At 50.5% G+C, this 18,825-nt stretch overlaps 1 protein-coding gene across 1 annotated transcript in view; it reads right to left on the bottom strand.

Moving 5' to 3' along the window:
- Positions 1 to 4,151: 4,151 nt before the first annotated feature.
- The window catches only part of LOC132386055 (neuronal PAS domain-containing protein 3-like), an 82,366-nt gene continuing 67,692 nt past the window's right edge, over positions 4,152 to 18,825 (bottom strand). Inside the window, exons 8-10 of the mRNA XM_059958344.1 lie at positions 17,466 to 17,613; positions 10,011 to 10,126; positions 4,152 to 6,573 (exon numbers count right to left, since the gene is read on the bottom strand). Coding sequence (XP_059814327.1) covers positions 5,498 to 6,573; positions 10,011 to 10,126; positions 17,466 to 17,613 — 1,340 coding nt within the window. The 3' untranslated portion in view covers positions 4,152 to 5,497. The remainder of the gene's footprint in view (positions 6,574 to 10,010; positions 10,127 to 17,465; positions 17,614 to 18,825) is intronic.

The raw sequence follows: 18,825 nt of genomic DNA, 5'->3' as shown, positions 1-18,825 counted from the left end.
CAGGAGCCTGAAGGCACACACTCAACGATTCAGGGACAACTTCTTCCCCTCTGCCATCAGATTTCTGAATGGATATTGAACCCATGGACGCTACCTCACTCTTTTGCACTATGTATTTAACTTAATTTATATATATAATTTACTGTAATTTAGTTTTTATCATGTATTGTAAAGCACTGCTACCACAAATCAACATATAGAAACATAGAAAACCTACAGCACAATACAGGCCCTTCAGCCCACAAAGTTGTGCCGAACATGTACTTACTTTAGAAATTACCAGGCTTACCTATAGCCCTCTATTTTACTGAGCTCCATGTACCTATCTAAAAGCCTCTTAAAAGCCCCTATCGTATCCGCCTCCACCACCGTTGCCGGCAGCCCAATCCACGCATTCACCACTCTCTGAGTAAAAAACTTGCCCCTGACATTCCCTCTGTATCTACTCCCCAGCACCTTAAACCTGTGCCCTCTTGTAGCAACCATTTCAGCCCAGGGAAAAAGCCTCTGACTATCCACACGATCAATGTGCTGGTATACTAAACCTGTTCCAATTCTGATAGAGTGGATGTGAAGAGGATGTGAGAGATCGGGAAGCACAGCCTCAGAAAATAGGGAGCTCAGATGAGGAGGCATTTCTTCAGCCAATGGGTGGTAAATCTATGGAATTTGATGTCAGAGAGGCTCATGGAGGCTCAGTGATTGGGTGACTTGAAGGCAGAAAAGATAACTTCTTGACTGGTAAGGTAGTTAAGGGGAGGGAGGGGAATAAAAATTAAGCCATAATGGAATAGTGAGGCATACTGGATGAGTCAAATGCCCTGATTCTGCTCTTATCTTACGGGCTTCAAGCATCATAGTCAAAGATTATAAATCTCTCCTCCATTTATATTGAGCAACTGAGCCTGTTCTTGGATGATGATCTAGGCGCTGGGCCAGATGGAAAAGGTCAGGGTGTGGCGGCTGGAGGCGAGGGAGGGGCCAGTTCAGCCTGCTGAACTGAGGGTCTGTGGATGGGCTTCAGTTCAGACTGCTTGCTTGTGTTGTTACAAATTGTTTTTCGTTTCTCCCCCTGCACACTGGGTGTTTGATGGCCCTTTTTACGGGCTCCTTTTTTTGTGACTGTCTGTGAGGAGACTAATCTCAAGGTTGAATAATCTTTGATAATAAATGTAATTCTGCTTCTCTGCTACAAGGATTGGGGGGGGGGGGGGGGGTGGTTTCTTTGATTCCCGTACAAGCCTGCATTCATTCACCATTGGGAAACTGCCCTGGAGAAGAGTTGCCACTTCAACAGCTCACGGTCAATGTGGTCAAGGCTAAATTGACTTAGGACCATACAGAGTGTGTTAGTAAACCAGATGTGCTTTTACAACTTTGTTCAGTTTATGTAATTAAGGGATTTATATTGCCATAAAATATGACTCGATAGAGGTATTTAAAATTATGAGGGGGACAGATAGAGTTGACGTAAATAGGCTTTTCCCATTGAGACTAGGGGAGATTCAAACAAGAGGACATGAGTTGAGAGTTAAGGGGCAAAAGTTTAAGGGTAACACAAGGGGGAACTTCTTTACTCAGAGAGTGGTAGCTGTGTGGAACGAGCTTCCAGTAGAAGTGGTAGAGGCAGGTTCGGTATTGTCATTTTAAAAAAAAGTTGGATACGTATATGGACAGGAAAGGAATGGAGGGTTATGGGCTGAGTGCAGGTCGGTGGGACTAGGTGAGAGTAAGCGTTTGGCACTGATTAGAAGTGCCAAGATGGCCAGTTTCCATGCTGTAATTGTTATATGGTTATAAAGTCCAGAAGGTAGCCACCACCTAAACTCTTAAGAGATTCAGCAGATGCTGGAAATCCAGAGCAACACACACAAAATGCTGAAGGAGCTCAGCAGACCAGGCAGCGTCTCTGGAAGGGAGTAAAGAGTTCAAGTTTCCAGGCGAGACCCTTCATCAGAACTGGAAAGGAAGGGCTAAGAAACCAGAATGAGAAGGTAAGGAAGGGGAAGGGGTCTCAGCTAGGGGAGGGAAGGATGGGTTAGATTGAGGTCAGCATAACAATTGTGGGCCGAAGGGCCTGTACTGTGCTTTGTAATAGTCACCTTCTAGATGGTACTCCTTCCCCTCCTCCCACCTTCTAATTCTGGCTTTCTCCCCCTCCCTGATGAAGGGTCTTGGACCACAGCGTGGATTCTATACTCCTCTCTGTAGAGGAGGGTGCCAAACCCCGAGAACAGTTCCGCTTAGAGCAGGGCTGGACTGCGCCACGGTCCGTGCAGAGGAAAGACCAGCGAGGGCATAGTGTTCAGGTGGATGGAAGGAAGTCTGGGGGGTGGGTGGGGGGAGACGGCACAGGTAAGTTTACAGCAAGTGGTGTGTGCATGGATCATGCTGCTGGGATGGGGCATTTCAGAAGGGAGAAAGATGAAGGGCCACGAGAGGAAAGGGTTAGATCGTTATTAGAATGGGCCAATAGGTCTGCACACTGAGATCAAAGGAAACCAGCCAGGATAGTCGGTTTTGGATATACCATGGGCATTGGTAAGGGTCTCCATTGTCAACATCCGAGTGGAGGCAAGGCCAGAGCTCACCAGCATTAAATCCATCTTGCAGGAAGAGCAGAACATCATCATCGGATGTACAGAATGATAAGAAGCAAAGGTTGATTGGGCAGCCAGATTTCGCAATTATGAGGGGGATAGATAGAGTTGACGTGGATAGGCTTTTTCCATTGAGAGTAGGGGAGATTCAAACAACAGGACATGAGTTGAGAGTTAAGGGGCAAAAGTTTAAGGGTAAAACAAGGGGGAACTTCTTTACTCAGAGAGTGGTAGCTGTGTGGAACAAGCTTCCAGTAGAAGTGGTAGAGGCAGGTTCGGTAATTGCGAATCTTAATGGGAATAGTGAGGAAGCCAGAAGTTGGAAGCAAGGAAAGGCGACGAATGGTCGAACTTGATGGAAGAGGAAGGTGATTGGTGGAATGGAGGGAGGGGTTGGGTCAAATGGGAGCCACCGGATTGGCCGGACGACAGGGAAGGATGGTTGGGAGGTGGAGGTGGGGGTAAGAGGAAAGAGGAAGAGGAAGAGGATGAGGATGAGGATAGGGCGAGCGAAAGGAGATGCGAAAAGTTACAGAAGTTGGAGAATTTTACCGGGCGTTGGGAACGTGGGAAGGAAGGAAGGGTTAGATTGATCTTGACGAAGGGTCTCGGCCCGAAACGTTGACTGCCCTTTCAACGGATGCTGACCCGACCTGCTGAGTTCATCCAGCTTTTTTGTACGTCTTGATTTGACCACAGCATCTGCAGTGTACTTTGTGTTTAGATTGATCCTGGTTGGTCAAAAGGTCAGCACAACTTTGTGGGCCGAAGGGCCCGTACTGTCTTATGTAATCGTCACTCATCCTTCCAACAGTGTAAATGCTGTCTCCCAGACCCGGTGTGCCTCTTCCTCTCCGCAGTTACTTCTTGCCGCCAGTATTAATCCACACCTTGGTGCTGATTATTGCTGTTACAGAATGCCTTAGACTAACAAACATCGACTTGTGGGGGGGGGGGGGGGGTGGATAGAGAAAATACAACAGAAAGCCGCTTCCAGCTCTGGGACGAAACCGTGGCTTTCATGAGCTGACGGCCTTCGGCGGGCATTGCGCACGGCTTGGAGACGGGACATTGCGAGCTCGGCTACCGTCCTCCGCAGACATCCAGGCTGAAGCCGGGACGGTGTCGCGTTGCTTCGGGGGTGACCGGCCCGAACGTCGGACCGCCCTGACTGCACACCCGGCTCGCGTGGAAGCTTTCTGACCACAGGCTGCCCCGGCCTCCTCACACAAAGACAGTGACTTAAAAACTTCAGAGGGTTACCTGATCGGCTGAAAGTCCTGAGGCTCTGAACGGCACTATTGGAATGCAAGTCTGCAGTCTGTCTCGGCTTTATCTTTGTAAGTGCTGCGCAAAGTCAACGCAAAGGGAACGGCTTTGCCACACAAATCCCTGGGTCTTGGACCTACCAGGGGCTGCGGAACGCACCAGCATCGGCGGGACCTACCCGACATCTCACCGCGAGTGGGTCAATGGGCCACGACGAGGCAGAAGAGCTTGGGTGTAACACTCCCCCCCCCCCCCCACCCCACACAGCCGGGCAGGGGCGCAGTGCCACAGGCGGCGCACAGCGAGGTGCAGAAGCCCTCAGTCACCATCTGGTCTTAGGTCACGTTGAATTTGCCAAAAGGAGAACAAAACGAAAAGAAGGCTGAGTGCAATTTGCGTCGCTGAAACGTACAGGGAGTGGTTTGGGTGATAACTTTGGGCTTGCAGAACGAAAAGTTGAAAGCCTACGGTCACTGTACAGATTAGCTGCGATCTGAATTACCACTATTTATGTCGGAGATTTCACATATTAGCGTTGATGCTGTTTCCCGTCGGAATGGACCAGAACCTCTTCGCCACAGCGCACACCCAAAATAAAACGGTCTGGTTATCAAGCCTTTTTTTCCCCCTTCACCCTACCCCCTGTCAAATGTACCAGGGAATATTCAGCACAATTAGACGCGAGAGTGATGCTCCTTCTACATAGTCCCGAAGAGAAGGGGGGGGGGGAATAAAGAAACTGGTTAGATACAGGGTAAAACTCCTCTAACACTGTCCCATCAAGCACTCCAGGATTCGGGACAGCGCGGGTTAGATACACAGTAATGTTTCCCCTGCATTACCCCCAACAACTCACTCCGAAGCAGTGGCGCCCCGCTTCAAGTGGATAACCTCTGGAAGAAGCCGTCTGGGGCTCTCTGATATTTCGACCTCACTTTCTCCAAAGCTTCAGGCAAGTGTGAAACTAGACGGTATGAGGATACATCGAACGGCGTTTGGGTAATTCCCCACACCAGGGAATGCTTTGTCCGAGAAACCGTCGGGGGGCGGGAAACATCACTTAATCCGGCTTTAAAGCCACCTGTCGCAAGGGCAATGTTTCTCTTTCTCTCTCTCAATTTGCCTTTTTTTTACAAGTTTTACCGACTGGCTGTACATTATACACAGAACGGTCCCACGGGACATTGTACCAGTGAGGCTCCGGCCCAAGAAAAGGTCAAGGTGGAGACGGGTCAGGCCTCATTGGATGGGCCGAGTGGACAACGACCTCACGAACCGAGCAGCGGGGGTGGAGATGGGGGTGGGGGGCTGGCACACCGACCGCCACCCTCCCCTTAACAACACCTGCGTCCCAACAGCCGGCCAGTCCCGTGGACAACCAGCCGCCGAGATGGTGGGACCATCCAATGTCCACCTCCCTCTACCATCCAGCCCCAGCTCGTCCACTCCCCGTGTGGACTTGGACCAGAGAGACACGGGCGGTTGCCTCTGGGGTTATGGTTGGGAGGGAAGAGGGAATAAGGTAAAAAAAAATGAGGGTAACACTTGAAGGAGATGGGAAGGGGAGGAGCAGAGGTCTTATTGTCTCAACTTGGAGGCTGGCTGGAGGGATCTCGATGGGCGCTGGGTCAGTCTTCCTTGCGCTCCAGGGCCTGCGGGGGGTGGATGGTGCCGGCGTTCATGGGGAAGGGCAGGGTGGAGAAGAGGGCCTCGGCCGTGGTGAAGACGCTGCCAGCCGGTACCTGGGCGAGGCCGGCAGCGGCGGCCGGCGACCCGAAGGGGTTGGCCGCCATGTTGAGGCGCTGGACGTGGTGGTAGATCATCTCCACCTGCGCCTTCTGCTCGGCGCCGAAGGCCGGGCCGTTCAGCTCCACGAAGTTGAGGGCGTGGGCGGCGGCGGCGGGCAGCAGGTTGCCAGGCACGGCCAGCGCCACGTCGGCCGGCGCGTAGCGGATGGTGCTGGCTGCGTACAGGCTGGAGGGCGGCGGCGGCGGCGGCGGCTGGGCCTGGGCCTGGGCCAGGGCCAGAACCTCGGCCTTGTCGTCGGCGGACGGCGGGGCCGGCGACCGGGCGTCGGAGGCGCGGGGAGACGGGCCGAAGGGTGTCTTCCTGCCGCCGGGGTTGTCGGCAGCGCCGGGCGGGCTGAGGGGGGGATCTGCGCCGAAGTGGTCGGAGGCGGCGGGCGGGGCCTTGGCCGCCCGATGGTGGTAGGCCGCCTCCCGCTCGGATGGGTAGTCCCAGGCCGGGCGGCGGCCCTCGTAGCCGATGGCCGGAGTGGCCTCAGTCTTGACCTTGAGGGTAGAGTCGCGATCGGCCACCCCCGGCGCCTTGGCCCGAGGCCCCGAGCCATCCCTCGGCCTCTTCCTCCGCTTGGGGTACAGGTGCCGGGCGGCCAAGCCGCCGCTCTCCTCCTCCTCCGAGCTGGCCCCCGTGCCTCCGTCACTGGGTCCCGAGCCCCGCAGCTCTCGGCCCGGCCCTGCCTCGGCCTGGCCCTCCACCTTCATCCGCTTGACTCGCGGCAGGACCAGGCTCCTCCTGCCGCCGCTCGGCCCCTCGCTGTCCGACAGGCTGGAGTCGCTGTCGTCCTTGGCCGAGGTCATCTCCTCCTCGGACGGGCTGTCGGATCGCTTCCAGGCCTCCGAGCGCGCCCTGACTCCCGCCTCCAAGTTGCTCGCCTTCCCCGAGGCTTTCGGGTCGTGGCTCCCTGCAGGAGAGAAGGAAGGGCAAGCAGGGCGATGAAAGCGGCATCAACTCCCACAAGAAAACCCTTCATCTGCGTGTCTAAACTCAAGGCAATGGCCATTCAGCCCATCGAGTCTGCTCTGCTATTCAAACACAGCTACTTTATTTTCCCTCTCGATCCCATGTTTTTGCCTTCTCCCCATAACATTTGAGGTCTTTAATAATTAGGAACCTTTCAACCTCTTCTTTAAGGTGGCGTTGTGGTTAGCACAGACAAGAGAAAATCTGCAGATGCTGGAAATCTGATTAACACACACACACACAAAATGCTGCAGGAACTCTGCAGGCCAGGCAGCATCTATGGAAAATGGTAAACAGTCCCCTTTAGATGTCAACTGTGTACTCTTTTCCATAGATACTGCCTGGTCTGCTGAGTTCCTCCAGCATTTTGTATACAATGCTTTACAGTGCAGGAGACCCGGGTTCAATTCCCACCGCTGCCTGTGAGGAGTTTGTACGTTCTCCCCGTGACTGCGTGGGTTTCCTCCGGGTGCTCCAGTTTCCTCCCACAGTCCAAACACATACCAGTCAGTAGGTTAATTGGTTCATCGTAAATTATCCTGTGATTAGGCTGGGTTAATTTGGGGGGGGGGGACTGCTGGGCAGTGGAACTCGAAGGGCCTATTCTGTGCTGTATCTCGATAAGTAAGACAACGTTAAACAATCTTGAATTCATCCGGGTGATCCATGTGGGTTAGGAGATTAATTAGTCACATGAGTGTAATTGAGCCAGAAGGCCCTGTTGCCGTGCTGTATCTATAAATAAAGAAATCCAGCTTCTGGAATTTCTCCTCACAAGTACAACCTGATAAATCTCCTCTGCACACTCTCCAATACCCACTCAATTATGATCTTTGTAGTATTGTGACCAGAGTTGCACACAGTACTCCAGCTGGGGTCTGACCAAACTTTTATAAAGTTGGAACATAACTTCCCCAATGAAGTACAGCAGGTCTTCAGCGAGTTGCTCATTGGCAGAGAAACGGGAGGAGTTAGTCTCGGTGATGCCCCCCGTGTCAGAGAAGTGTTGGAGGAGTTGGCGCGCGAAGCCCGCGAGCTGTCCAACTGCGAGTGGACATCTTAGTCGCTTTTCTTGTGATGGCAAGATGCCGCTGGACGTTGTGAATGTGGAATTCCTGCAAGTCCGATTCACTGATTTATTGGCGGACGGCGGGGGAGCTGCATAGCGAGGACCAGGCCTTAAGCCGTGCTGCCATCTGTTTGCAGCTGCCCAGGAGAGAGTTTGGACACCACCCGAGGCGGCGTCCAAACAGGAGATGGTGCTGAACCGTCCCTTCCCACCCCCTGTGTTCACTTGGTAGAAGACAACCTGTATTGTGTTCAACTGCAACATTCATGAACTCAGGATCTTGGACTATATATATATTTTTTTTGTGTGACTGTATTTTACTGTTATACAAACTCCCACAACCTAAAAGTGCTCCTCACGGACGTGCACCTCAAATAGCCTCTGACAACCAAGTCCAACTCCCAGCTTTCTCGTGTGGCTTAGCCTCGAAGCCCGGCGGAACCGTTTCTACTGACAGGAGAAGGGGCGAAGGCGGGTCCTGGTGCCTTAAAACCAGTGCTTCGGGTAGATGGAGCTCGGCAGCCTGGGAAGGCAGTCCACCTACGAGAGGGTAAACTCTGATTTCAAACCTCCGCTGCCTTGCGGCCATACCCACTCATGGGAAAGGCTTCGGGAGTAAACTCTGAGGACAAATCCGGAGCTGGAGTCCCTAAGGCAGTCCGACGTTGCCTTCAACCTCACTCTGGCAACTCCTGCGACGATACCGGTGCTGAGCTGTATCGGCCCTTGCCCTTCCCTTGGACAACATCGGTGTCGTGGAGAGGGGAGACTTGCTGCTTGGGCAACTGCCGGTCTCCCAGACAACCCTGCCTAGGCCTGCACCCTGGAGGGGACGCAGATCCATGGTCTCGCGAGACTAACGGATGTCACACAGATGTGCTTTATGCTGTGTGTGACTATTGGTACAATGTTATGCACTTTGGCCCCAGAGTAATGCTTCATTTGGTCGTGTTCATGTATGGTTGAGTGACAATTAAACTTGAACTTGTGCAGTCCTGCCATGTGTATTGACAGGAGGCAGCATCCGTGACCAATGGACACCTCCAGGAGAATGAGAGGTGACCTCACACAAGTTATGAGGGGAGTGGATTAGGTGGACAGGCGTAGCCTTTCCCCGGGGTGGGGAGTCCAGAACTATGGGGCACAGGTACAAAATAAGAAGGCCAGTGAGCTCCCTACACAGAGAGCAGCGAGTACCTAGAATGAGGAACTGTTGATGCAGGTACAATTTGCAACCTCTCAGGGGTATATAGGGGTACATGGAAGGGAAGGGCCTGGAGGGTTATGGGCTGAATGTGGGTAACTGGGATTAACAGAAGATGCTATGGTTAGCATGGGCTAATTGGGCTGAAGGGCCTGTTTCCATCCTGCATTACTCTCTGACGATTTGAGGCCTGTTCCTTAAGGTTGTTCTAGCGGGGGTGGTAATGAATGGGTGCAAGCTCCCACTACCTCTTAAAAGCTCTCAATGGCATGCGTCTCAAATAGCCTCTGACAACCAAGTCCAGCTCCTGGCCTTCATGCGTGGCTTAGTGTGGCCCGCCAGAAGTTTTTACTGATAGGAGAAGGGACAAAGGCGGGTTACTACCACCCTAGGACCAGTCGCTTTGGGTAGATGGGGTTTTGGCAGCTCTTCTGGAAGAAGGAAAACTTTGATCTCAAACCTTCCACTGCCACTCGTGGGGAGGGCTTCGAGAGTGGACCCTGAGGAAAAATACAGAAATCCGGAATTGCAGTCCTACGTCGAGCCCTACGCTGACTGGAGACTCCTGTGATGCTGCTGGTGTTGAACTGTTCCTTTGGGTTCATCAGATTCGTGGAGATGGGGAGCTTGCTGCATGGGCAACAGCTTATTCTCCATATTGTACTGCCCTGGCTTGTGTATCTATACCGCTAGGAAGCAACATCCGTGGTGCTCCCGACTGGCGGAGGCCTCACTCACATTTGAGGTAATGCAATTGTTGACTACACCTCCTCTCCTCCTTTACACCCTCCTTTGTGTTTCATGAAAATTCCATACCCTGGGGTATTGCAATTTTTGCCCACCCTTCAGGCCAATGTCTCAGTGACAGCAACAGCTTCATAAATCCCATGGAAGTCACTGAGTTCCCAAGGACTTTGCTGCAAACCCACACCTTCTCGGCCCTTGCAAGCATGCGGACAACTGAATTTGGGGTCCTCCGACCCACAGAGCACAGGCTCTGATTGGCTTGCAGTTGGATTGGCTTCAGGGTCTGCAATCAGACGTCCTGGCCGAGGGAGTGGGATTGGCGCTTCACGGGGGGCCGTGGGTCGCGAGATTCCTTTACCTATGTGCTCCCGAGAGTCGGACTCCGAATCTGACAACACCAGCTGCTTGGAAGCTTTGATGGACGAGAGCGGGAGCTGTGAGATGTCCATCGGAGTGTCTCGAAGCTCCGGTTTGCTACAAGGGCAAAAGAAGAACAGTACGTCAGCATTCATCGCACAAGGCAGGTTTACCAGCGGCACCACGGTAAGCGCGAGACTGTTACACCTCAGGAGGTCAGAGTTCGGAATTCAATTCTGCCGCCTGCTGTGATAAGTTTGTACGTTCTTCCCGTGGGCATGAGGGTTTCCTCTGGGTGCTCTGGTTTCCTCCCACATTCTGGTTAGTAGGTTAATTGGTCATTGTAAATTGTCCCGTGGTTATGCTAGTCTTATACGGACGGGTTGCTGGACAGTGAGGCTCATTGGGCTGGAAGGCGCTGTGACTCTAAATAAAACAGCCACTGTTAAAGAGTGATAAGGATTCTGAGGCAGAAGATCCTGCTACCATCAGGGAGGAGATACAGAAGCCTGAAGGCAGACACTCAGTGATTCAGGAACAGCTTCTCCCCCTCTGCCATCCGATTCCTAAATGGGTGTTGAACCCGTGAACACTATCTCACTTTTTAAAGTATATATTATTTCTGTTTCCTGCAGCTTTTTAATCTATTCAATATATGTATACTGTAATTTATTATTATTAGTTTTTCTTCTCCTAGATTATGTATTGAACTGCTGCTAAGTTAACAAATTTCCACGACAGGTGCTTGGTTTATTATCAGGTGATAATAAACCTGATTCTGACTTTGGTTCTTGTGGGACAGAATTGTAACGTGAAAGAAATATCAAAGCCAATGTTGAGTGTTAATTTTCAGTCCCTTTGGCCCATCAAATCCTCGACAGCCATCAGAAACCCAATCACACTAATCCCATTTTATTCCCACCCGCACTTCCAAAAACACCACTCAGAGTTTGTGAACTACCTTCACACTTGCAGTAATTTACTGGTGGCTAGTGTAACGAATTACAGCGTCGGTGATCAGGGGTTCAATTCCCGCCACTGTCCGTAAGGGGTATGTACGTTTTCCCCAGGTGTCCAACTGCATACGGGTCGGGGTCGGTGAGTTGGGGGCCGTGCTGCGTTGGTTTGCAAAGCATGCTGACACTTACGGTCTGCCCCCCCCCCCCCCCAGCACATCCTCGGACTGGGTTGGTCCTTGGCACAAAATGGCGTTTTGATGTTTCGATGTTCGTGTGACAAACAAAGCGAATCTTTTATCGATGTGCTTCGATGGGATATGAGAGGAAACCGGTGTTGAGTGGGAGAGTAAGTCAGCCATGATGGAGTAGTAGACTATACACACAAAACGCTGGAGAGATCTCTCCAGCTTCTGTGGAAAAGAGTTTAGGTGATGAGAGGGCTGGAAAAAAAGTTGAGGAGTCACAGCAAGAAGATCGGGAGAGGGAGGAAGGTCCTCAAGGTGACAGGTGAAATCGGGAGGGGTGAAGTAAAGAGCTGGGAAGTTGATTGGTGAAAGAGATACAGGGTTGGAGAAGGGGAATCTGATAGGAGGGGTCAGAAGTCCATGGAAGAAAGAAAAGGGGGGAGGAGCACCAGAGAGAGGTGATGAGGTGAGAGAGAAAGAAAAGGGAATGGGGAATGGTGAAGGACACAGCGGGGGCATTACCAGAAGTTTGAGAATTCAATGTTCATGGCGTCAGCTTGGAGGGTACACAGGTAGAATATCAGATGCTGCTCCTCCAAATTGAGTGTGGCCTCATTGCGACAGTAGAGGAGGCCATGGATTGACATATCGGAATGGGAAGTGGAATTAAAATGGATGGCCAATGGGAAATCCCGCTTGTTCTGGTGGACAGAGCGTAGGTGCTTGGTGAAGGGGCCTCCCAACCCACAGCTCTCACCGATGTATAAGAGGCCGCACCAGGATTACCTGATACAGTATCTGACCCCAACAGACTCGCAAGTGAAGTTTTGCCTCACCTGGGAGGACTGTTTAGGGCTCTGAGTGGTCGTGAGGGAGGAGGTGAAAGGGCAGGTGTCGCAATTGTTCTGCTTGCAAAGGTAAGTGCCAGGAAAGAGATCAGTGGGGAGGGACGAATGGACAAGGGAGTCTCGTAGGGAGTGATCTCTGCAGAAAGTGGAGGGGGGGGGGTAGGTAAAGATGTGCTTGGTGGTGGGATTGTGTTGGAGGTGGCAGGAATTGTGGAGAATTATGTGTTGGATGCGGAGGCTGGTGGGATGGTAGGGGAGGACAAGAGGAGCCCTATCCCTGGTAGGGTGGTGGGAGGTCAGGGTGAAATGGAAGTGATGCAGTTGAGGGTGGAGGAAAGGAAGCCCCTTTCTTTGAAGGAGGACGACTTCTACTTAGTTGTCAAATGAAAAGCCTCATCCTGAAAGCAGATGCAGCGGAGATGGAGGAATTGAGAGAAGTGGATGGCGTAAATACAAGTAATAGGGTGGAACGAGGTAGTGCATAGAGCATAGCACACTCCAGCCCTGTCCAGGCCCTTCGGCCCACAGTGTTGTGCTGACACATTTGAAGCCACTCCAAGTTTACTGTAACCCCTTCCCCGCAGCATTGCCCTCCACTTCTCTATCTGCCACTCTTGTCAGATCAAGAGTTTATCGTATAAGAGCTCTATTCAAGAACCATTACCAGCTCTCTTTGAGCCTGGTGTGACGTATTCTCTTGTAGCTACTGCCCAGTGGGAGAAGAGGGAATGACAGACAGACATGCTTTATTGATCCCGAGGAAAATCGGGTGACCTGGGTGGGAAGCGCTCGGTCAGCTGCTTTGCTGAGGCATTGGAGTCGTCGGATCTGCACTTAGCAAGATGCTGCTGCCTTGCTTCAGTGAGGCAGGCTCGGGACTGAACTTGCTCGGTTTACTGTGAGGTAATTACTTCCCCGCTGCTATCCGGCTCCAACCACTCACCTCCCTCACAACCCTCCGTGACAGATCCGGAGTTTGGATGTCTGTGTGGTCGAGTGTGACTTTGTGTGTGTGAGAGAAAAACTGAGTGTGTGGAGCTTGGAATCTGAATGAGTGTGTGTGTGTGTGTGTGTGTGTGAGAGAGAGAGAAAGAGGAAATGTGTGTGAGTATGTGAGAGAGATTGTATATGAGTGTGTGGGAGAGAGATTGTGTGAGAGATTATGCGTGAGTGTGTGCGAGAGAGACTGTGTGCTAGACAGAGTACGTAAGTGTGTGAAAGAGATTGTGAGTATGTGAGAGATTGTGTGCAAGTGTGTGAGAGGGAATGAGTGTAAGAAAGAGATTGTGTATGTTTGAATGTGTGTGCATGAGTTTGAATCTGTGTGAGAGATTATAAATTTGAGTGTATGCATGAGTGTGAGAGAGAGATTGAGTTGACACTGGAATGAAGAAATGTGACTCCTTCTGTTAGGGTGCATGTTAATTAGGCCTTGTAATTAATGCTTGCAATTAAAATATAAATCGCAGCAACTAATGCTTTTATGTTGAATTAGTCACAGCTAATTATTTGCAGTGTAGAGATTACTAAACAGTATTGCAGAGATGACATTTTGTTCTCCCCTTTTCACAAATGCAATGGGGACGGAAAATGCGGGCTGTGCAGTAACATTTCCACATTTATTTCTCTGAAGGCTCGGGGGGGGGGGTTTGTGGTGTGGGACTGTGATTAAGAGACCGTGGTGAAGCGTCATCACAGGTTTGACGACGGAGCTGCTGTGTGTCAGGCAGGCTCTGTGCTAGAGGAGCGGGGCCGTTCTCCCCAGACAACGTAAAGACCTGTCAACATCAGAAACCATGGGACGGCAACGAGGTCTGAAGAAAGCCTGCATTCCCGTTGACATCTGGGGCGTTGTGTCCTTGACCTTTGCAGCAACTTGCCCTGCTAATGTGATGAATTGAATACTGGCTCTGGGGAATTGGATCTAAGGACTCAATTTGGTTCAGAATGCTTTTGTTGTTACTCGCTTCTGTTGTTTGCATGATTTGTTTTTTTTTCTTTTTCTGTGCATGTTGGGGTTGGTCTTTGTTCTTTTTAATTGGGTTCTTTCGGGTTTCTTGTTTTGTGGCTGCCTGTGAGCAGACAAATCTCAAGGCTGTATGATTTATACATTCTTTGTTCATAAATGTACTTTGATGGATTGAATTCTGTTAAAGTTGGTGCAAGACTGTGGGCTGAGTCCCCAAGGACACAGGACGCAGCGGAACGTTTAGTAAAAAGCTGGTGAGTGACCTGTGGTCACAATGGGTAAGTTAGCTGACTGAATAACTGTGACATATCTCCCCTCCGTGAAGGTGCTGGACAGCACAGATTATACTGAGTTGGTCTATCTTTCAAAGGAGGTTCACCCTTGATTGTAGACTAAAGGAGAGGGAAACCAGAAGTTCTTGAGCCAGTCCTCATTGACAGATCAGAGATGGAGAGGGTCAGCAGCTTTAAATTTTGAAGACCCTGACCTGGAGTTACACTCTTAACTTTGGTTCTTTGTGGGAATGGGACCCGCTCTCGGGGGTCTCACGACCGGCTGCATTTCGATATCCCAAGAATGTGGCCTGGAGGACTAGTGTGTCTTCAGGGTGTCAGATTTCCGTGGCTCTGGAGACGGGCTGATTCTAGGCCGGTGCCCCTGACTGAGGCATTGCAGGAGAACACGGAACATCGGGAGCAGCAGGTTAGCTGTTGGGGATTGTGTGTATGGAGAGCTGCGTCTTGCTGGGGCCGACTCCCCGGGCGCAGAGCTCAGAAAAAGCGACACAACAGACTTTTAACAATGTAAAGCAGCGAGTCGTTTGTTATGCTTCCCCTCTAGCTGTGAAACAGGGACACCTCTTTTTCCCTTATGAGGGAGAGGGAGAGCCTGTGGTACATCGAATTACTGGGTGAACGAGTAGTCAGGTCTGTGTACTGATGCTTTGCTGCACGCTTGCGTGCTCGGTGGAGGGCGCTGATGCTTTTGCTGGTGGGGGTGGAAGAGGGGTCGTTGCTTTGCCCCTGCTTGTATGTGGGGGGGGGGGGCTTTGGGGTTCTAACATTTAACTGTCGTTCATTCTTTGGGGCACTCCTCTGTTTTTGTGGATGTTTGGGAAGAAAAGGAATTTCAGGATGTACATAGTATACATTTCTTTGACATTAAATGTACCTATTGAAACCTGTTGAAATTCCTGGGTGTTACTATTTCAGAAGATCTATCCCGGACCCAGCACGTAAGGGCAATTGCAAAGAAAGCACAGCAGGGGCTCTACTTCCTTAGGAGTCTGCAGAGATTTAGCATGACAACCTTCTATAGATGTGTAGTGTGGTGGCTGCATCTTGGCCCAGAATGGAAGCACCAATGCTTTTGAGGATCCTACAAAGGATAGTGGATTTGGTCCAGTACATCCCAGGTAAAGCCCTCCCAACCATTGAGCACATCTACATGAAACACTGTCGCAGGAAAGCAGCGTCCAGGGACCCCCCATCCAGGCAATGCTCTTTTCTCACTGCTGCCATCAGGAAGAAAGTACAGGAGCCTCAGGACTCGCACCACCAGGTTCAGGAACAGTTACTACCCCTCAACCATCAGGCTCTTGAACAAAAGGGGATAACTACACTCACTTGCCCCTCCATTGAGATGTTCCCACAACCAATGACCTCACTTTAAGGACTCTTTACCTCATATTCTCGTTATTTATTGCCATTTATTTATATTTGCATTTGCTTAGCTTGTTGTTTTCTGCACTCTGGTTGATCTTTCACCGATCCTGTTTTAGTTACTATCCTATAGATTTGCTGATTATGCCCACAGGAAAATGAATCTCGGGGTTGTATATGGTGACATGTATGTACACTGATAAATAAAATTTACTTTGAACTTTGAACCCTGCCCTGTCCCCTACTAGCAACAGTATCAGTAGGTCGGGGACACTAACTGTTGTCTTAACTAGAATTGTTAAGCACTGATGCTTTCTCTTTAATCTGGTTAAGTTTATTGTGACTGGCACGGGTTTTCCACATTCCATGATTATCTAAAGGGGTCTCTTGCTTAGCACTGAAGCGGAGTCCTTGTGATTGTAGAGAATGATTTGTCTCATGGTGTCACCTGGCCATGCCTCCAATGCTCTGTTGGTATTCCTACGTCTAAACTCTTGTTTCTGTCCTGACGTGGGTTCCTCTGCTCCTGGGTTCAGTTGTAGCCGGCGCTCAATGTGACAGAGTCTGCCGTTCCCTGCACGTTGCAGGCGCTCACTGTGACAGAGCCTGCTGATTCTCCAGTCCTGTGTTCAGTCCAGTCAGCGCGCACCGTGACACGATTTTAAGGTAACTGGAGGAATGCGTGGGGGTGGTTGGATGTCAGAGATAGTTTTTTTTTTAAACGCAGAGTGGTGGGTGTGTGGAATGCACAACTGGGGTGTTAGTAGAGACAGATACATTAGGGACATTTAAGAGGCTTGGATAGGCACATGGATGAAAGAAAAATGGAGGGTTATCTGGGAGGGAGTGATCTTGGTTAAAAAGATTGGCACAACATCGTGGGCCAAACATCTATGTTTGAGCTCAACCAGTCAGGCAGCATCATAGCATCACTGTCTGGTATGGAGGGGCTACTGCACAGGACCAAAAGAAGCTGCAGAGGGTTGTAAATCTGGTCGACTTCATCTTGGGTACTAGCCTACAAAGTACCCAGGATACCTTTGAGGAGCGGTGTCTCAGAAAGGCAGCGTCCATTATTAAGGATCTCCCGCACCCAGGACATGCCCTTTTCTCACTGTTACCATCAGGTAGGAGGTACAGAAGCCTGAAGGCACACACTCAGCAATTCAGGAACAGCTTCTTCCCCTCTGATTCCTAAATAGACATTGAACCCTTGAAAGCTACCTCACTTTAAAAAAAAATACAGTATTTCTGTTTTTGCACATTTAAAAAATCTATTCAATATATGTAATTGATTTACTTGTTTATTTATTATTTTTAAATTTTATTTTTTTTTCTCTCTGTTAGATTATGTATTGCATTGAACTGCTGCTGCTAAGTTAACAAATTTCACATCACATAAGATGATGAGAGGCATTGATCGTGTGGATAGTCAGAGGCTTTTTCCCAGGGCTGAAATGGCTAGCATGAGAGGGCACCATTTTAAGGTACTTGGAAGTAGGTACAGAGGGGATGTCAGGGGTAAGTTTTTTACACAGAGAGTAGTGAGTGTGTGGAATGGGCTGCCGGTGACAGTGGTGGAGGTGGATACGATAGGGTCTTTTAAGAGACTCCTGGATAGGTACATGGAGCTCAGAAAAATAGAGGGCTATGGGTAACCCTAGGTGATTTCTAAAGTAGGGACATGTTCGGCACAGCTTTGTGGGCCAAAGGGCCTGTATTGTGCTGTAGGTTTTTTTCTGTTTCTATGCTGGAGATAATAAACATGATTCTGATTTTGCGGTGAGGCTTGCTCGTTGATGTTGAAGATAATGAGGAAGAACATGGTCCTCACCTCAGCACATGGTTCACCCAGATGATGTTCTTCTCGTTCCCATTCTTCACGTTGATCGAGATGGTGGCGCTCGACTGGACCCACATGTACCCTCCGTTCTTCTGCATCCAACGGTAATACTTCGTGACCACCTGACCCTTGTTCAACACTAGGGAGAGAGGAGAGTAGATCATCGTCAACAGAGCCCCGGATTGGGCCAAAGTCTGCCCTGTCCTGTGGAGCTACTGGGTTAAATGGTGCTGGGGGGTGAAGGGTTACTGAGGGATATTTTGAGGGAGTTGGATTAATGTCAGTGGGGATACAGTCAGAGAGACTGGGTGTTGGGGAGAGGGGTTACTGAGGGACATTGTGAGGGAGTTGGATTAATGTCAGTGGGGTCACAGTCAGAGAAACGGTGCTGGGGAGAGTAGTTACTGAGGGACGGTGTGAGGGAGTTGGATTAATGTCAGTGGGGATACAGTCAGAGAGACTGGGTGTTGGGGAGAGGAGTTACTGAGGGACAGTGTGAGGGAGCTAGATTAATGTCAGTGGGGATACAGTCAGAGAGACTGGGTGTTGGGGAGAGGAGTTACTGAGGGACAGTGTGAGGGAGCTGGATTAATATCAGAGGGGATACAGTCAGAGGGACAGGGTGTTGGGAAGAGGGGTTACTGAGGGACGGTGTGAGGGAGTTGGATTAATGTCAGTGGGGATGCAGTCAGAGAGACAGGGTGTTGGGAAGGGGTTACTGAGGGACGGTGTGAGGGAGTTGGATTAATGTCAGTGGGGATACAGTCAGAGAGACAGGGTGTTGGGAAGAGGGGTTACTGAGGGACGGTGTGAGGGAGTTGGATTAATGTCAGTGGGGATACAGTCAGAGAGACAGGGTGTTGGGAAGAGGGGTTACTGAGGGACGGTGTGAGGGAGTTGGATTAATGTCAGTGGGGATACAGTCAGAGAGACAGGGTGTTGGGAAGAGGGGTTACTGAGGGACGGTGTGAGGGAGCTGGATTAATGTCAATGGGGACACAGAGAGACTGGGTGCCGGAGAGAAGGTTTACTGAGGGATGGTGTGAGGGAGCTGGATTAATGTCAGTGGGGATACAGACAGACAGGCGGCTGGGGAAGAATGGTTAGTGAGGGACATTGTGAGGGAGCGGGATTAATGTCAGTGGGGATACAGACAGACAGGCGGCTGGGGAAGAATGGTTAGTGAGGGACATTGTGAGGGAGCTGGATTAATGTCAGTGAACATACAGTCAGTGAGATAGGGTGAGGGAACTGGCTTGTCAGTAACAGTTTGGTAACTATTTCACTTTATTGGTTTCATTTCACTAATTTACCCACAACCGATCTGATTGTCACACCTCCCCTCCAATCT

The sequence above is a fragment of the Hypanus sabinus genome, unplaced genomic scaffold, assembly GCF_030144855.1.
Source record: "Hypanus sabinus isolate sHypSab1 unplaced genomic scaffold, sHypSab1.hap1 H_10, whole genome shotgun sequence".
NCBI lineage: Eukaryota > Metazoa > Chordata > Chondrichthyes > Myliobatiformes > Dasyatidae > Hypanus > Hypanus sabinus.
This window is presented reverse-complemented; position numbering and strand designations above follow the sequence as displayed.